Source organism: Leucopleurus acutus (assembly GCF_964270905.1).
Source record: "Leucopleurus acutus genome assembly, chromosome: 1".
In the NCBI taxonomy this organism is placed as follows: domain Eukaryota; kingdom Metazoa; phylum Chordata; class Mammalia; order Artiodactyla; family Delphinidae; genus Leucopleurus; species Leucopleurus acutus.
This window is the reverse complement of record NC_139142.1, coordinates 27,856,197-27,874,737: the sequence shown is the minus strand read 5'-3', so window position 1 is coordinate 27,874,737 and position 18,541 is coordinate 27,856,197. Positions and strand designations below refer to the sequence as shown.

General features: G+C 51.3%; 1 protein-coding gene across 2 annotated transcripts; it reads right to left on the bottom strand.

Annotated features, from left to right (window-relative positions):
• Positions 1-2,005: 2,005 nt before the first annotated feature.
• ABCD4 (ATP binding cassette subfamily D member 4) lies at positions 2,006-16,562 on the bottom strand. Of its 2 annotated transcripts, none has more exons than XM_082855245.1 (19): positions 16,416-16,562; positions 13,941-14,089; positions 13,654-13,781; positions 12,350-12,489; positions 10,983-11,099; positions 10,499-10,624; positions 9,764-9,814; positions 8,123-8,217; positions 7,771-7,892; positions 7,571-7,662; positions 7,267-7,356; positions 5,505-5,713; positions 5,276-5,367; positions 4,785-4,821; positions 4,352-4,401; positions 3,878-3,930; positions 3,480-3,556; positions 2,718-2,833; positions 2,006-2,554 (listed from the first exon to the last, which is right to left on the bottom strand). In XM_082855245.1, the coding sequence occupies exons 1-19, from the start codon at positions 16,451-16,453 to the stop codon at positions 2,486-2,488; spliced, it is 1,851 nt and encodes a 616-aa protein (XP_082711371.1). In that variant the 5' UTR covers positions 16,454-16,562; the 3' UTR covers positions 2,006-2,485. The 2 variants fall into 2 exon arrangements, with proteins under 2 accessions (XP_082711371.1, XP_082711372.1); XM_082855246.1 differs by having other exon boundaries at positions 2,007-2,554; positions 13,941-14,059.
• Positions 16,563-18,541: the final 1,979 nt, after the last annotated feature.

Sequence of the window (18,541 nt, the reverse complement as noted above, 5' to 3'; positions counted from 1 at the left end):
GAACAAGACTTAAGTTTGGGAAATTATTTGCCTCGCTTATTTTAAAACATTTAAAATAAACATTTTGGTCCTTGTCATCCACTGAGGACACATAACCTGACTTCTCCTCATGCAGGTTTGTATCGATTCACCTAAAACTCTCGAGTAGCCACCATCTCTGAGATGAATGATGGATAAGGGTACAGTCTGCCTCTAAGAACAGCCTTCTCTTGGCAGAGTTTCTGCAAGGGAGGACACTGAGTATTTGAGTATTAAGAACAGAAACAGCACTGGGAACATGTTTGAGGCAGAGGAAATGGCAAGTGCAAAGACTCTGAGTTAGGAACAAACTTGGTCTCTATAATAATCTGCAGCAGCAGCACTTGTGAAAAAGGCTTAGGAGTTGAAGGAGCTTGTGAGTCTGAAGCAAGTCAGTGAGGCAATGCTATCACCAAAAAGGCTGAGGGGAGCTTCAGCTATACTGATGAAAGTACAGAAATTAAGCCAGAGAGGGAGTCTTTCCATACCCGAACCCCACAATTTAAAACATGCCCAAGGGGTGGGAGTCAGGGGGATCCTGAGGGAGATAAGTTTCCCCTTGGCCTAAGGAAGAGCTTTCCTCAGAGGGGTCTGAGGATGGATGGCCCCCAATGCTAGAGGTGTCTGAACAGAGGCCAGAAGAGCACCTGGCAGGATATGGTTGGGAGATTCAAGTATGGGAAGGCTCGTGAAGCAGATGCCGACCTTGACGGTCCCTTTCAGCCCCATGAGAAGGGCTGCCACAGGCCTTCCCGATGCTGACATCCTGTAGGTCCCTAAGGAGGCTTCACCGGAGACTGGACACACCATCAGACCTGGTCAGGTGCCCACCCCAGAGTTCTCTCAGCTCGGCACCTGGACACACTGCTTTAGCACCCGTATGGGGCAGAGCTGAGAAGAGGCTTGAGGCCTCCATGCCAGCCACGCCATGGAGGGAGGGGGTTAGACATGTTATCCAGGGCGACATCTCCCCAAGTCTGGAGCTCCACCCCGCATCTAGGATCATTTTCAGTGGTATCAAGAGACATTAAAGAACCTCGTCTTAGAGAGAGAAAATCACTTCCCTTGCGGTTCCCATTCCATTTCCCCAAATCTATTAAGAAGATTCTCAGTTGGGTGCTAGTATGTCTAACTCCTCTGTAACACCCCTAACCTCCCTTTGTACAGAGAGCAAGCCTCAGGTGTAGAGTCTTTGCAGGTGCAGTACACAGCTGCCATTTCATAACATTATTTGTATTAATTTTTACAGTTACTTTCTATTTATATCAAGTGTAAACTTTCCTTTAAAAATGCATTTAGGGGGCTTCTCTGCTGGCGCAATGGTTAAGAATCTGCCTGCCAATGCAGGGGACATGGGCTCGAGCCCTGGTCCAGGGAAGATCCCACATACAACGGAGCACTAAACCCGTGAGCCACAACTACTGAAGCCCGTGTACCTAGAGCCCATGCTCCGCAACAAGAGAAGCCACTACAGTGAGACGCCCGCGCACCACAACGAAGAGTAGCCCCGGCTCACCACAACTAGAGAAAGCTCACGCACAGCAACGAAGACCCAACGCAGCCAAAAATAAATAAATTAATAAATTTATATTTTAAAAAATGCATTTAAGTAATGAATTCACTTAAAAATATTACGGGATTTATTTTCATCTGGGTTAAGAAAAGCTGAAGGGCCCTCGAGGTTAGTGGCTGAGGGACAACTGGCAATGGGTAAGTGGGAGATGCCAGTGAAGAACCTACGCGCAGAAGGTTCCAGCACAGTGGAGAGTGCTGCTCCCACCCCCCCAGGCTCTCAAAGACAAGCCTGGAGAGTCAATTAAGAAGATTATCTTAGGGACTTCCTTGGCGGTCCAGTGGTTAAGACTCCATGCTTTCACTGCAGGGGGCATGGGTTTGATCCCTGGTTGGGGAACTAAGATCTCACATCCTGCATGGATCCTGCATCCCACATGGTGTGGCCAAAAAAAAAAAAAAGATCATCTTATGATGAAGAAAGAAAAAAGGGGAAAGCTGCAAGTTTAAAAACATGTTTATCTTTTCTTTTTAAAAAAGTTATAAAATTTAAATAGTTGATTAAAGTTAAAAATCTACTGTTGCAAAATTGATGTATTCTAAAAGATTCCTGGATCTCTTGACTCCAAGTCCGATACACTCTCCATTTTGACCCTGCATTTCTTATAGATCCCACACTTTCAGGTTTTCTTTAGAAAACACGATCTGAGGTCATATGTGAAGTAATCAGCACGTCAAGTGTACGAAGCTCTGGCTGAGGCAGCAGGAGGCACCCTGGCAGGATGAGGGTCCTGCGGAGGGCCACACGTGGGCTGAGTCCACTGCTGCTGGTGCTACCCACACGGGACCTGTGAGGCAAACCTGGAGCTCCTTCCTTGCCCCATCAGCCTTCCTGGTCTCTCCTGGGGACTCGACCTCCTGGGCTTGGCTCTCCTGCCGGTGGCCAGCCTTGGTTTCATTCCACTTTGATTCTGGTCAGCTCCCACCTTCCTTCTCCACAGAGTTTCAGAACCAAGGAGTGAAACTACAAGAGACCACCACCACGCGGAGATCAGGCTGCCCCGGCTGTGACAGATTCCCTGCCCTCTCTGCCATCCCCACTCTCCATTTTGAGGGGGCTCTGGCCCCGGCTAGGCCCAGCCTTGGCATTCTTTCTTCTCCTCAGGCCATCCTGCGGGCACAGGTACCTTCTCAAGGCTGCGCCGATGGCCCACGCTGACGAACGTCATGCCCAGCTGCTGGCCGATGCGGTAGAGCTCGCTCTCCACCTCCTCGGTCAGGGCACTGGTGGCTTCATCAAGCACTGAGGACAGAACTCAGTGGGAAGAGATGAAGTCCTGCCCCAGACCCACCTCTGCCGCTCCTCCAACCCACACCCACCTTCGCTGGGACCTGGTGGGAGGCTGAAAGCTGTTCTGGCTTACAGGGGCCCTGCCTTAGGGAGAGCGTGGGCCAGAGGAGCGGAGGGCTAGGCTCCATCTGGGAAGCCTTCTGCCAGCTGCAGGACAAAATCCCTCAGCTTCCTACCCTATCCCTAATCCACCAGCCACCGCCTAGGACCACTCAATCCAGGGAATCCTAGTTCCCCCAAGGATGTCAGTCCTTAGAAAAGTTCACACCTCTGCCAGGCACAGCAGAGGGATGCCCATTCACTGATGGCAGAGCCTGACGGCCATAATGAGAAGCCCTCTCAAGGCTGGCTCCAGCTGCCGCACTGGCACAGAGGTTAAGAACTGGCAGTTCAACATATACCTGAGGATGCCAAGCACTGCTGCCTCATGGGCAGAGCCCTGCCATCCTCTCCTGCAGGGACAGAGATACCTGGCCAGGCACAGGTGTGCTCTCCTACCCATACCAATGCCTCTCCAGGTGCACACGAACACACGCTGCTATACCTGTGAGTGCAAACGTTGCCTGGCTAGCATGTGTACCTACAGGGCGAACCTCACCTGCATACTTCGGCTGCAGGTAGAAGAGCCGGGCAAAGGAGAGCCTCTGCATCTCTCCTGGGGACAGAACATCATACCTGGGAAAGGAGAACGAGAGAGGCCCACTGGAGGAAGGAGGCTATAGCTTGGCTTTTGCACAGAATGGTCTGGGCAGGAAGAGGCTCCCAGCGCAGACAGGCTGTCCCAGGACGGATGGATGTCACCCCCCTTTCCACCACAGCCCCGCTGCCTACACAAGGCAAGGCCAAAATTCTGTGCCACGGACATGAACCAGGTCCCCAGCAGCCCAGCAAACCCCTAGAATTTGGGGTCAGAAGTCACTTCATCCCTTGCCCAGGCCTCTGGGACCCACTGTCTTTGGGGGAGCTGGCTCTGGAGCACCCCAATCTCCTTCTTACCAGTTCCAATCGACCTGCTGGTCCAGACCCTCTGTCCTTGCCACCAAGCTGGACTGTAACACACCCAGAGAAAACGATGTCCATGAAAGGGCCCATCCCTGCTTCCTGCTATCCTGAGGACCTCCTCAGTCCCACCACACACACCCGAGACACAGCTACCCCTGGTCGCGTACCACGGTGGGGCCGGGGGAGCAGTCCGTCAGCCACAATGTTGAGACTTGCTGGAACGTGGTGACCAGAAAAAGCAGGCTGATGTAGTCTTATTATTGTTTTAAAATTTGCTAGAGAGTGGACACTGCTTGTTGCCTGTACCTGGCCAACAGCTCCCACTGCCGATTTATACACCCATCACCCTGCCCAAGGCTCAAACTTCCAGTCCTGGGGCAGGGACAGTAGGGCCAGCTCCGCTGGGCCTGCACCTGTGGTCAGTGCCACCAGGTGGGCTTGGACCTCAGGGTCCCTGCCCTCACTCACCAGGCCTGCCAACTCCAGGAACCTCATGATCCTCTCATCATCAGCAGAACCTGCAAAACACAGAAGCCTTCAAGAAGTCAGCTCCTCTGTTAGCCAGAATAGATGGGGCACATCATGGCTGGGGGCCCCAGAATGTGGGCCAAGGCTCTGAAGCGACAGGTTACAGCACTTAATAAACACGGGAAGGACCCAGTGAAGGAAGTAATCCCTTCCTTTCCTCCAGTGGTGTCTCTCCTCCGGAGGGGGGACAGAACAAGATGAGGTCAGGGTACAGACCCCCGAATAGTAAACAGTCAAAGGAGGAGGTGGAGGGGACCCCACCTGAAACCAGCAGCCTGGCTGGGGCCTCTTCCAAAAGGTACAGGTGAGGCCACAGTCAGACAGAGAAGAGACGGTGGGATGGGAGGTTACGTCCTCAAGAGGCTCAGCTCACCTGAGTCCGGGTAGATCTCCTTCAAGGGATATATCATCTGATAAAAGAAGAAACCACATGGGCCTAGGGCAAGGGTCAAGGAGAGGTGGGGCTGCACACAGCTATCCTCCCTCAGAAACAGCCCCAGGAGCTGCCAGAGGCCAGGCTCCTCTCCACCCGAGGAGAGCAAGGCGCGTCCTGGCTGAGGGTCCGGTGGGAGAGGCGGGGCTGGCAGACAGCAGGGCAGGGCCCCCAGAATCCAAGCTGGTGTTCAACAAACACATGTGATATTTGGCTTACGGCCTCCACAGGTTAACCTGCTCCCAGAAGTTGCTCTGAGTACATGGCCTAATCCATAGAAGTGAATAAAAAGTCCTTAGAGCCAGGGAGTTCCTGGGCTTGGTTCATTTTATACCCCACCTGCTGTCCCATAGCTCTCCAGGGCTGAGACCTGTCCCACCACCAGGGTCCAGGTTGGGGGGAAGGGGTGGGAGGAGTGGGCCCCGGCTAACCTGCTCCCGAAGGGTCCCGTCAGTGAAGAATGGCTTTTGTGGCAGGAACAGCACCCCGTGGGGCCCAAAGTCCATCAGCATCTGCACTGAGCCTACAGAAAGCACCATTTTAAGATCTCCCAGAAAGGTTATTGCCCCTCACTCTGATTTTCCAACAAGAGGCTTGATTCTTACACACATGCCCCCCACAGGCCAAGGCTGGCTCAGAGCAGGGAAGGCTGGCTCTCACCCCCTGTGCTCGCCCAGAGGCCACCCAGAACACGGAGCAAGGAGGTCTTGCCGGTGCCCGTGTTGCCTGTGATAAGCAAGCTCTGCCCCTCAGAGATCTTCAGGCTCAGATCCTTGATTAAGGGTTTGTTAGAGGAGGGGGCGGAGATGCAGACCCGCTCAAGAAGAAAAGCTGTATCTGTTCGCTCTGTTGCTGGCCATCCTGGAGTCCTAGGGTGCAAGAAGCGAAGAGATGTTGGGAAGATAAGCGGTGTCAATATTGCTGGGGGCAGGGGGGTAGTTCTTTCTCCTTGGGGGCATCACCTCTGGACTGGAGGGTTGCCATGGGCTGAACTGTGGCCTCAAAAATCACATACTGAAGTCCCAACGCCTAGTACCTCAGAAGGTAACTGCATTTGGAGACAGGGTCTTTAAAGAGGTGATTACATTAAAAGGAGGCCTTTAGGGTAGGGCCCCAATCCAGTATGACTGGTGTCCTTTTAAGAAGAGGGAGAGACACCAGGGGTGCACACGCATAGCGAAAAGGCCACGTAAGGACACTGTGAGAAAGCGGCCATCTGCAAGCCTAGGAGCAAGGCCTCAGGAGAAATCAACCCTGCTGACACCTTGATCTTGGACTTCTAACCTGTAGAACTATGAGAAAATAAACTTCTGCTCTTTAAGCCACCCAGTTTTTGGTACTCTGTCATGGCAGCCCTAGCAAACTGATAGAGATGGACTGGGCACCTGCTCTGCGGCAGGCTGGGCAAAGTCCTGCCCATGACAGATCTTAATCAGTCTTATCAGCCATGAACCACAGCTATTATCCCCACTGGGCAGATAAGGAAACTGAGTCAGGTGGCTGAGTAACCTGCTCAGGGGCACAGAGCTGCATCTGTCCAATTCTAATGTTTGTGGCATTACATGCATTTTCAGGGCAACACCGTGTGACTGATGTAAGAATGGGAGTGGAAATACTAACACAGTTTTGGAGTTTCTGGCTCTCCACGGATGCCCATCTCCCCCACAGAAAAGCATCTCCAATTCCCCACAGTCCCTGCACCACCAGCCCTGCCCCCCCCCACCTCTGGGCTCAGAGCTGCATGAAGCTTTAATTCTGAACAGAGGCAACAGTTAAGGCATTAGCTCCTAAGAAGACAGTTGAGTGTAGACCCTGAAATTCAGCCTGTTTCCATTTTTGAAAGTTTACTCTGTGGCCTCCGTCCAAGCACTTTCTATGAACTATGATATCTAATCCCCACAACAACCCTAAGACGAAGGTTCCATTAATGTCTTCTTTATAGAGACGAAGAAACTGAGACACAGAGCAGTTAAGTAGTTTGCTCAAGAAAAGTGAGGACATGAACAAATCCCTGATGCACAGAAAGGTCAGAAACATCACGGAGCCTGCAAAGATACAATAAAGACACCTCTGGGCCTGAGTGGGGACAAAGAATAGACATGCCCCAAGGAAGGGGACTGGCGGCAGGGCTCAGCGAGGAGGAGGGAATAAAGGAAGAGGAGGGATACAATTCAGATTTTTGTTTTGTTAACTCAGGCCCAGGCTGATTGTACTTTGTTTCCATCAGCTGGGGGATGGTGTAAATAAACACAGATGCCAGAACAGCAACATTGATGGTGAACATTTACAACGTGCCTGGCATAAGACAGAGCTCAGTTGCTCTGCCTAACTCTGCTGCCCGGCTGGGAATGGGCTGGGCTCCAGGGTGCTTCCAGCGCCTGCATTCTCCACCACCAGGCTGCACAGCCAGCCCAGCGCTCACCTGGCCAAGTCCCACTCGCTCTCGTCCAGGATCTCCCCATCCTGTGACTTCAGGGTCATGTCCAGCAAGGTCTCCTGAAGTTCCCCGATCCTGGGCGAGAAGTGAAAACCTGAGGAGGGTCTGGGCGCCCAGGTGAAGGCGTTACTCCTTTTTCTCTCTCATTCCCACTAGTATACGGTGAGCTTTTCTGCTCCTGTTTTCACTCTGCTACTTCTCCCTGAGGTACACGCTTTGCTGAGGACCTAGAGGGACCAGACACAGCCTCACCTGTGGGCGTGCCTAGAGGGGCCGGACGCAGCCTCACCTGTGTGTGTAGCCTGCCACATCGGAGAGCGTGGTGGAGAGATCGATGAGCCGGGTGAAGCAGCTGATGAGGTACATGCATACAAAGGCGTTCTGGACAGGACAGAGGGCAGTGCGCGCGGGCCTTGACTCCAAGGCCCTGGGTGCTGGGCCAAAGGGCAGGGGGGATGGCATGAGGGGGTCCCCAGAAGGGATTCTCACCTTGCTGACCAGGGTGCTGAGCTCTGTGGGGCTCAGGTCTCTGTAGACGCCACTGAAAATGGGGATTGAGATCACGACGTAACTCAGGATGCTGCCCAGATAGTCAAACATGTTGACGCCGACTGCGGAAGACAGAAAGACCTAGGGTGAGAGATCTGGGAAGCAATCCTGCGCTCCGAGGGGAACGGGAAGCCAAGCATAGTCAAGCTATTCTGGGGATCCTCACTCTCCTGAGGTCACTCATGGCAAAGGCAAACTGATCAGCGCAGAGAGGGAGGAGGGAGTTGTGGGGAGGGAAGCAGGCTCCCCCCCACCACGGTGGTTCCTGCCTCCCGGGGCTCCCTGCACCTACTGTACAGCCAGAGCTCCTTGGACATCAGCTCCCTCTGGGTCTGAAGGAGTCTCTGCAGCCTGCGGTCTGTCCTCATGTGCTCCACGTGCCCAGCTCTGATGAGAAAGGCCGGGATGTCCACGGGGCCTGGAGAGCCTGAGCCCCCCTCCTCACACTCCCCTTTAGCGACCAAGCCCACCCAAGTGATCTTCCCCTCAGACCCTTTCGGCCACCAGCAGCCAGCCATTGCTTCATTCAGTCAACATGGTATTGTCTGCGGAAAGACCATGAACTCTAGACTGGGCAGACCGGATTCAAATCCTGGCTCTGGCCAGTTACTAGCCGGGTAACACTGACAGGTTATTAAGCCTCTGAGTCTCAGTTTGCTCATCTATACAACGGAGCTTATAACACCTACGTAATAGGCTAGAGTGAGAATTTCTGAACGTAAAGCGCCAAGCACATGAGGGGCTCCCAACAGAAAAGAGCTGCTATTATTAAACAAATATACACGCAGCAGCCACTAGGCGGCGGGCTTGGCGCTAGGTAGCCGCGAAACAGTTTTGGACAAAAGAGCCCCTGTCCTCGAGGAGCTCCCCGTTCAGGGGGGCAGGCAGACGCGCTGCATTCTTCACCTGGAACATGGAAAGTGTTACGTAAGCCGTGTGTCTTCAGGGCTATGGGAGCAAACAGGCGTGACCCCTAAGGGAGTCTGGAAAGGCGCCAGGAGGAGGTGACTTGGAGCTTCAAGGTGGGCAGAAATTCTCCAGGCAGAAAGGTTGGGGGAGGACAGAGGAAACGTTTCAGATTTTGCATGAAGGACAGAGAGGCTGCAGGAAAACACACTCGGAGCTCCAAGCATCAACCTGCTTTCCCCAGGGCCCAAAGCTTCATGAGCAGTGACTGCAGAATCCAAAAAAAACCTAGTGCAGGCCCAGCCCTACCTGGCCCCCACGACCTGCCCCACTCATAGGTCCCCGGTATCCTTGGTGCCCCCAAGTGGTGGCAGCTACAAACTGCAGCAGAGACGGACAGAAGAGCAAAGTCCCAGGGGCTATTAGATCCAGGTGATCCAAGGAGTAACTCCTACTCCTTAAACACAAACCTCTGGGCCCTTACTGTCAATCCAAATACTGAATCCAGAGTACTCAGAGGAGGCAGAGTGCAGGGACCTACCCTGGCCCCGGGGGAAGGAATGGGGTTTCACAATGCTGCTGTCAGGAGACCACTTTGCTCCACTAGGACAGTGTCTGTGGCGAGCAGGTCTTCTGAGCTGAGAGGCTCCATTCCCTCCCACGCTACAGAGACAACGGATCAGCCTTGGACGTCAGGCACTGGCAGAAAGCCATTTTACAGACAGAAAAGCAGAGGCAGAGGCAATGCCTTACAGTCATTAGTAAGATGAAGCATTCACTCATTTCATTCTTAGAACAAATTTAGGCCCCATGCTAGGCCACGAAAAGGAAGAACCAGTTTCAGAAGCAAATCCAGGGACCTAAGGATGAGGCAGACGAGGACAGTGAGAGATAAGGGGAGAGGGTCACAGCCAAGTGTGAGGACGCCTGGCCCCTGGCCTTGGTGATGGTGGGAGGGTTGTCTACTCCACCATCTCCACTGTCAGCTCTGACAAGGCAGAAGGGGAACCATCCCCACTAGACTCACCTGAAAAAAGCAGCAGGCTCAGCATTCACCCGGATCTGCATGTGCTTGAACCTGGGAAGACCAAAGGCAAATGTGTGCTGACAGTGGGCAGGACTGGCCCGTCTCCTTTCAGAGTCCTGGATCGAGAAGACCTCCAAGCAAAGAGGAGCCCGGCTCCACTCCAAGACTGTGGCTGCCTCAGCCCGACCCTTCCCTGGCCTGTCACAGGGTGGGAAATTCCAGGCCCGGGAGGGATGGCAGGAGACCTGCAGACACGGCAGCCCCCTGCCTCTCCAAAGAGGACAGGTGCAGGCCTGCCACAGCTCCTCTTCTTCCCAGGGCCGGGTCTGAAGGAGGAGGCCAAGAAGCACAGAGTAGGGGCTGGACCCATCGGCTGACCAGAATAAGGGTGGTTGGAACAGAAGCATGTGAGAAGGCCAAGGGGTGATGGTGATGGTGATGATGATGATGATGATGATGATGATGATGATGATGATGATGATGATGATGGCGGCCAACCAGTCACCGTTCTCAGTGCTTCTCACGTATGATCTCATTAATCCTCCTTACAATTCTGTCAGTACCATCCCCATTTTACAGATGGGAAAACTGAAATTTAGAGAGGTTAAAGACCCCGCCCAAGACCATACCGCTAGTGACTGGCCTAACTGGGATTTAAACTTAGGCAGCCTTTCTCCAGATCCCATTCCCTAACCATTATGCCTGGCCCAGAAACCTCAAGCAAGGGAGACACACCTGAAATCCCCCTCCAGCTTCTCCTGCTGCACCAGTTTTGCCACAATGGGACCCATCAACATCTTGTTCACCACGGTTCCCAGAATGAAATACCCAAAGATGCTCACAGGCCCGAGCCAGCTGGTGCTGAAAGGCAGAGAGAGGGAGGGTGTGGGGAGCGACATATCCCTACAGGCCTCTGCTCTGACTCCTGCCCCCTTTTGGGCAGCCCCCTGTCCCATCTCAGAGCCCTGTGTGGCTTCTGCTCCTGTGCGGGGGCATCTGGTACCTTGACACTGACACACCACAGGGCCACAGGGAGGGCAGGGGCCCAAGCATGCAAGACAGGAAGACTTCCTGGGGTGCAGGTGGGAGGGAGGGAAGACCAGCCTCTCGTGGACCCTGACCAGGGAGAGCTGACTCCCGCCCAATGTGTGAGTGAGGGACTCTGGAGAACCACCAGGCAGGCGAGGAGGAAGGGCTCTGGCAGGAAGAGAGCCTTCACCTCTGGAAGCACTGATAGGTGTAGTAGATGAGGGTGAAGGGGGAGATGATCAGCTTGCTGGCCACGCTGCTGAGCTGCCGGCAGAACCGCTCCACGTCCTGGCTGATGCGCTGGTCCCTGGAGCCAATGATACAGAGTGACTAGGCCCAGGGAGCTGGGCTTGAGGGTTGAGAGAGCTAAGGCACTTCCAGGCTACCTCTTATTCTGACCTTGCCTTTCAGTGCTGTCAGCAATGACCCCGTGGGAAGGTGGACCCAGACAAGGGCTCGTTTCCTAGAGGCAACGAGACCCTTAGGACTTTCGAACAGGGTTCTGAAGAGCTGCTTCCTATGGTGCCTCAGTCTACCCCTCAGAAAAAATGGCAACTGAAAGGCCCAGCACACAAGGGTTCTGAGCCAGCTTTGAGCAGAGCCAAAGAAAAGCCCGAGGGTAGAGGGTCCGAGTTTCCGGATGATCAGGAAAGCTACATCATTTACCTCACTCCTCCCAGCCTCTCTCTCACGAGCCTGAGCCTGCCCCCATTTAGCTATCTGGCTGTGGAAGTTTTGTACAGGTTGAGCCATAGACAAGAGGCCTAGGGACTTCCTTGGTGGTCCAGTGGTTAAGACTCTGTTCTCCCAATGCAGGGGGAACGGGTTTGATCCCTGGTTGGGGAGCTAAGATCCCACATGCCTGGTGCGGCCAAGGGAAAAAAAAATGTGGAGAAGAGGCCTAGAAGAGAAGGTTAAGAAGCAGCAGCAGCCTCCCAAGAGTCTTTGCTGCAAAGCCCCACTTGAGCTGAGGAGAGGTTGCGTCAGGCAACAAAGTGCTTGGGACGGTGCGAAGTGGGGAGGGAATGAGGGTGAAGAGAGACTCCACGTGTCCCATCCCACCACCAAGGCCACAACGACTCCTATTCCCAGTGAGACGTGAGCTTTGGCAAGTCACTTGCATTCTCTGGGCTTCAGCTGCCTCACCTGTAAGGGAACCTGGGGCTTAGTGAACCTAAGAGAGGTGACAGAATGGTGACTGGAATCCCAGACTGAGTCCTAGACAGCAGTAGTTTTTTACTGCTGAAAACTGGAGCGCTGCTCTTCTAGCTTTTTCTAGCAAGGACACTGTCTTCAGAGGGTGCCTTATCTGGAAGCCCAGGATGTGAAGTGGACAAAAGGGAGCTGCTCTTGGCCTCTTCCTTTTAGCTCCCTGACCTCAGCCCTGCAGCCTCTCCGGGGTCCTCTGCAGGGCACCCTTCCCCCTCGGCTCTGGGCAGCAACATTTGCAGATAATGGTGGATGGCCTCATGGGGTCTGCCGCAGGGGGTCTCCAGGGCTGTGTCAGCCCAGGTACAAACCACGCAGAGGGTAGCAAGGACTGAGGGGGGTGCCTACGGGTTATCGATGTCATCCCGCAGCACGTTGAGGGTGTAGTACACGCGGCCCCGGAAGTAGAGGCGGTGGAGGTGCTCGGTGAGGTCCTTCCTCCAGCTCACATACAGCAGGTTGCAGGTGAACTGGTCAAAGCTCTTCAGCTGTGCAGCGGGGGAGACAAGGGGAAGGGAGAGATGCAAGTCTCTTTCTACCAAGTCTCAGCTCCAAGCTCAGGCTGGCGGAAAGCCTCTGCTGACCAGTCCCAGCCCATTCGGCTGTCCACTCAGCACTTGAGCCTGTTAGAGCGTCAGGTCATGGGATTCATCCCTTCCTCATTCACTCATGTGTTTACTGACTGCACCAAATATTGAAGGGCTTACCAAAGGCAAGGCCTTCTAGCCTCCTCTACGGGGTATTGTCTTACATCTCCAGAGCACATGAGCTTCTGGAGATTGGGAACAATATCTTCTATTCCACTTATGTTCTTACTTTTCTGTCCCCCAAAACTTGGCACAGGGTTTGAATCCATAGGTGCTTACTGACCGAAGACCCATCAAAAGTGCCAAAGTGTGATGTGAAGTGGCTTCCCCGAGAAAACAGGTAGTGCAGCCTGACAGAGAGCATTAGGCTTGAGTCCTAAAAGAGCCCTGACGCTCATCATTCCGTTTATGGCGCCCCTGTACACTAAGCACGAGGGAAGTAACAACGAGCTCACAGTCTAGTGAGGGCACAGACAACCACAAGGGTGTAAGGATTGTTAGAGCAGAGCTGAACTCAAAGGATCAGGAGTCGAAGGGGCAGAGTTTGGTGGAGGAAACATGAAGGACAAGTTGAGGAGGACTTGAAGGAGGTGACAGCGGAGGACTCGTGAAAAGTGAGCAGGTGTTAAGCAAGTGAACAAGGGGTGGGGGGAGGAGGCCATTTTGCAAGAGAGCAGCAGGTGCAAAGGCTGGGAGATGTGACAAGTGCCAGGCTCAGGCACAGCCCCGGCCCCCCCAGAGGACAGCAGCAGCTCTGGCTGCTGAGCCCGGTTTTCAAGTGCTCTGAACTCCCTGAAGCAAGAGTTCTGGGAATGGAAGGGACAAGGATCATTTCCACCAAATGCTGGATTAAACCAGAATCCTGTGGCCAAGCCCCAGGAGCTCGTAACACTCTGGGAATTGGTCCCACGTGGGCCAACAGCAAGATCAATGCCCTGCCTAGAGTTTTGACCCCATGTTCCCAGAAGAGGGAGGGAACACACATCCACAGCTCGGTTCCTGCTTCCTGGTGGCTAAGTCCACTGGGCACTGGAGAGGAAGAGAGACACAGGCAGACGACCTTACCATGGAGTTGAGGACGATGAGCACAACAGCCAGGAACGTCAGGGTCTTAAACCCATTTAAATCTTTGTTTCCTAGGACCCCAAAGTACTGACTGGGAATCAAGCCAACCCGGTAGATCACCAGTTGTTCTGGGGGGAAGGAGAGGAGTCAGGAATCAGTGATGAGGGGTGAGAAAAGACAGAGGGAGGCTTCCTCTCAAGTCCTTGCCTCATCAACACCCCACAGAAGGAAAAGGACCTCAAACCAGGGCTGTCCTCCCCCCCACCGGCCTGGGCTCATTCACTCACCCAGTAGGGCCACACACAAAAGGGTCAGGAACATCAAGGCATTCTGTGATGACCAAGAGGGAAACAAAACCTTCTGTACCTGCAGGAACCGCTGGAAAAATTGCAGATCTAACCTGGGCCTGAAGAAGAGAAGCAGGAGAAGCAGAGTCCTAAAAGGACAACGGAGCCTTAGAGAGCAGTTACCAAGCTTATCTACAGCTGTTGGTGGGCAGGGCGCAGGCCATGCAGAAAGAATGGTTTACGAATGCTGAAGATGGTAGGAGGGAAACAGACCAGGGGATTAAAAAGGAATTTAAGTTGATAAATGCTATGAAAAGTTATTTACTAAAAATCTATAGCTAAATTAATAAAGAAACTTTAGCCACATCCTCTTTTTTGGTCACAAACAAGACAAGGAAACCCACTACATCAAGGATTTTAAGATCCTGGCTAAAGCAATAAAGAAAATAAAAGAAATGAGGTAAAAGGAATGAAACAAGAGATTAAATTGTCAGTATTTTCAGATGATGTGATCATTTACATAGGAAACACAGCAAAGCTATAGACAAAATGTTAGTGGGACTTCCCTGGTGGTCCAGTGGCTAAGACTCCACGCTCCCAATGCTGGGGGCCTGGGTTCAATTCCTGGTCGGGGAACTAGATCCCACAGGCATGCCGCAACTAAAGACCCCGCATGCTGCAATAAGGAACCCGCACACAGCAATGAAGATCCTGCATGCCTCAACTAAGACCCAGCACAGCCAAAATAAATATTATTTTTTAAATAGACAAAACGTTAGAAATAAAAGGAGTCCAGCAATTGCTAGATACAGGGTTAACACACAAGTATCAATAACCAACAATAACCAACTAGCAAATATAAAGAAAATAAGATGTCATTTACAGAAGAAAAGTACAGAAAAACCATAAAATATCCAGAAATTAACTTTATAAAAGAATGTATAAGACATTTTGGAGGAAAACCCGAAAACTCTATTATAGGATGTGAAAGAAGACTTAAATAGAAAGACTTCATTTCTAATAGAAGTCTGTAACTGCAATGCAGTACCAGTCAAAACCAGGAGTTCTTTAAGGAACTGTATATGGAAATATAAAGGTCCATGAATAGGTCAGGACAACTGTGAGGAACAGGAAAGGAGGAGGAAGAAACCCACCTAAACCATCAGGTTATTAAGACATAGCATATTACAGGGTTGGAGTAATAACAAAGTGTGGTATGAATACAGGAACAAAAAGACCATGGAACAGAAAGACCAAAAAGAAAAAAATTCACTTATGTTTACGTGGGCACATAATAGAGATTATATCACAAGAAAGGGCATATTAAACACACATTATATGCCAAACCCACACTACGTGCCCAGTACTGTTCTACACATTTTATGTGTATTAATTCATTTAATAATCACAACCCTAAAGATGAGGAACTTGCCTTGTCACCCACCTGGTAAGTGGCAGCCTTAGGGTTTGAACACAGGCAGCCTGGCTCTGTGCTCTTAACTATGCTATACAGCTTCTCTAATTTTTAATTATTAATTAATTTGTCATTAATTGAAGACGGTAGAGGAAAATTTAGGTCATTACCTCAAACTATGTATAAAAATAAACTTTAAAAACTCCAAATGGATTAAAAATCTAAATGGGAAAAGTAACATTACTTAGTTAACAGAATGTAGAAATATCTTAATGAAAATATAATGGAAGGTATTTCTCAAATAAGACCCCCAAACCACAAACTATAATGCAGGAAAACTAACAGATTTAACTTAGAATTAAGTATTTTTGTTCAACATAGTGCCACAGATTAAAAGACTTGGAGAAGTTACTTGCAGAGTGGAAAATAAACAAGGTAATAAAATCTAGTCCATGTAAGTAATGACTGCATCAGGAAGACAAGGAAATCCATAGAAAGTGGTAAAAGGATATAAATAAGGGGAAACCCAAATGCTTAACAGAGGAAAATTAACACAATGGGACACCACCTTACACTAATCAGGTCGATAAACATTAGAAAACCAAACAATACCAAACATTGGGCGGCGGGGTGGGGTGTCGGTCGTTAAGAAGAAACTGGAACCTTTAAGCAATGCTGTTGAGAAGTTGGGTATGACCATTCCAGAGAACAAATTTAGCAGAATTAAGTGACCTAGCATCCTACCCTGGGATGGATACTCCAAAGATCACCCATATCCACAAAGGAGGCAAGTGGTACTTAAAAACTGGAAGCAATCTAATTGTCCGTCACTAGGGTAATGTATACGTAAACTGGGGTCTAACGCACTTAGGTAGCACCATGCAGCACTCAGAAGTGAAAACTATATTATTATACCATGGATGATCTCAAAAACACCATGTTGAGTAAAAAGTTAAAAAAAAAATCACAGTATGTTATGAGGGCGGAAGGTGCTCCTTCCCCACACAGCCCCGAGTAGGACGCCCCGAGGCCCGGTCCTCCTCCCCAGCCGCCGTACTCACCGGGCGCCAGCCCGGGGCGCGGGGCCCCGGACCGCCATGACCCGGAATCCGACCGACGCGGGAGCCCGGTAGCCCCCGGGTCCGCTCAGGGTAGAGTCCGAAGAACTCGCTGCCGCCGAAGAGGGGAGGGGCCCCGGCACCCGGCTACCACAGAGACGGGCGGATAGAGAGGAAGGCGCAGGGAGACGCAGCCGCTCCCGGAAGCGACCGACTTCTCGAAAAGAATCACAGTGCTGAGTCTGTTGACCCGGCGCCTAGAGCGCCCCCTCCTGGATATGGGAAGTTTCCCTTTTGGCAAGAAGTAGCCGAGAATGTGACTGAAGTATTTTAAACTCTGAATATAGATGTTTCATACATTCTCCCAAAGAAGCCAGAGTGATCTTTTAACAACATGTCAGGCTTCCAATTTCAGTTAGAATAAAATCCAAACGTTTCCATGGCACAAGTGATCCGGCCCTCTCCCCTTGGTCTTCATTGAACAGGCCACTCTATTTTGGCCTCAGGGTCTTTGCCTGGATCAGTCTTCTCCCTAGCCTAGAGCTTTCAGTGGCTGGCACATTCTCATCATTAGTTCAAATGGCAGCTGCTCACCCAACCTAGACCATGCTGTCCTTGCTCCATCATTCACTGTTGCATTATACTTTTATTTTCTTCATAATATTTATCACTGTCTGAAATCATCTTGTTTCGTTGCTTATTGTCTGTCTTCCTTTATAGGAATAAGTTTCATTGAGCAGGGACTCTGTCTTGCTCATTGTTGTATTCCCAACATCAAACACTGCTAGTACATAGTAAGTGCTTAATAAATATGCTAAATGTTGAATGAATGAACTGCTTATCAAGTGGCTGATCACAAGCAGCATGATCTCACAGGGACCTAAATTTGAACCTGGATGTACCTTCCCACCTTCTTTCAATCCTTATTAAGTGTCATCTATATTCCAAACACTCAACAAGATACATGTATCACCTGTCTTCTTGGAGTTGCCAGTCTAGCTGGGAAGGCCAACCAGTTGACAGTTTTGGTTGTCTTTATGAAGTGCTATGACAAAGTGCTATACAGCAGGGTTTCTCAAACTTGGCACTATTGACTTTTTGGGCCTGATAATTCTTTCTTTGGCGAGTGGAAAGACTGTCCTGTATATGGTAGGATGTTGAGCCGTATCCCTGGCATCTACTCACTAGATTCCAGTAGCACTGCCCCAGATCCAGTTGTGCCAACCAAAAATGTCTCCAGACATTGCCAAATGTCTCTTGGTGGGTGGGGGTGGGGAGGAGCAAAATCCTAGCCTTGTCCCAGCCCCCAGCACTGAAAACCACTGTCGCAGAGCCATAGAGAGGGCCATCCGACTCAGGATGGGGAAAAGGAGAGAGAAGATAACTGAGTGATTCCTCGACATGGCAAGAGCTTAACTATTCCCAAGTGTGATTTCCTAAGTATGTCTTTGTTACTTTGAAAATCAAACAAATAGGGCTTCCCTGGTGGCGCAGTGGTTGAGAGTCCACCTGCCGATGCAGGGGACACGGGTTCATGCCCCGGTCCGGGAAGATCCCACATGCCGCAGAGCGGCTGGGCCCGTGAGCCATGGCTGCTGAGCCTGCGCGTCCGGAGCCTGTGCTCCGCAATGGGAGAGGCCACAACAGTCAGAGGCCCGCGTACCGCAAAAAAAAAAAAAAAAAAAAAAAAAAAAAATCAAACTAATAAACACATCAGGATACAATTTCCGAAAAATTAAATAAGGCAACAAGAGTATCGAGGCGAGGGCTTCCCTGGTGGCGCAGTGGTTGAGAGTCCGCCTGCCGAGGTAGGGCACATGGGTTCGTGCCCCGGTACGAGAAGATCCCACATGCCGCGGAGCAGCTGGGCCCGTGAGCCATGGCTGCTGAGCCTGCACGTCTGGAGCCTGTGCTCCGCAACGGGAGAGGCCACAACAGTGAGAGGCCCGCGTACCGCAAAAAAAAAAAAAAAAAAGTATCAAGGCGAGCAACCTCACCTTGCTAGAGAAATCCAGGTTTGTAGCTCTTGTTGCCTTTCACTCTCAATAGTGTTCTGCTTTGGGGTTTTGTCCCAGGGTTCTTAATGCTGTCTATTACTTTAAACTTTACAAAATGCTATATATAACATA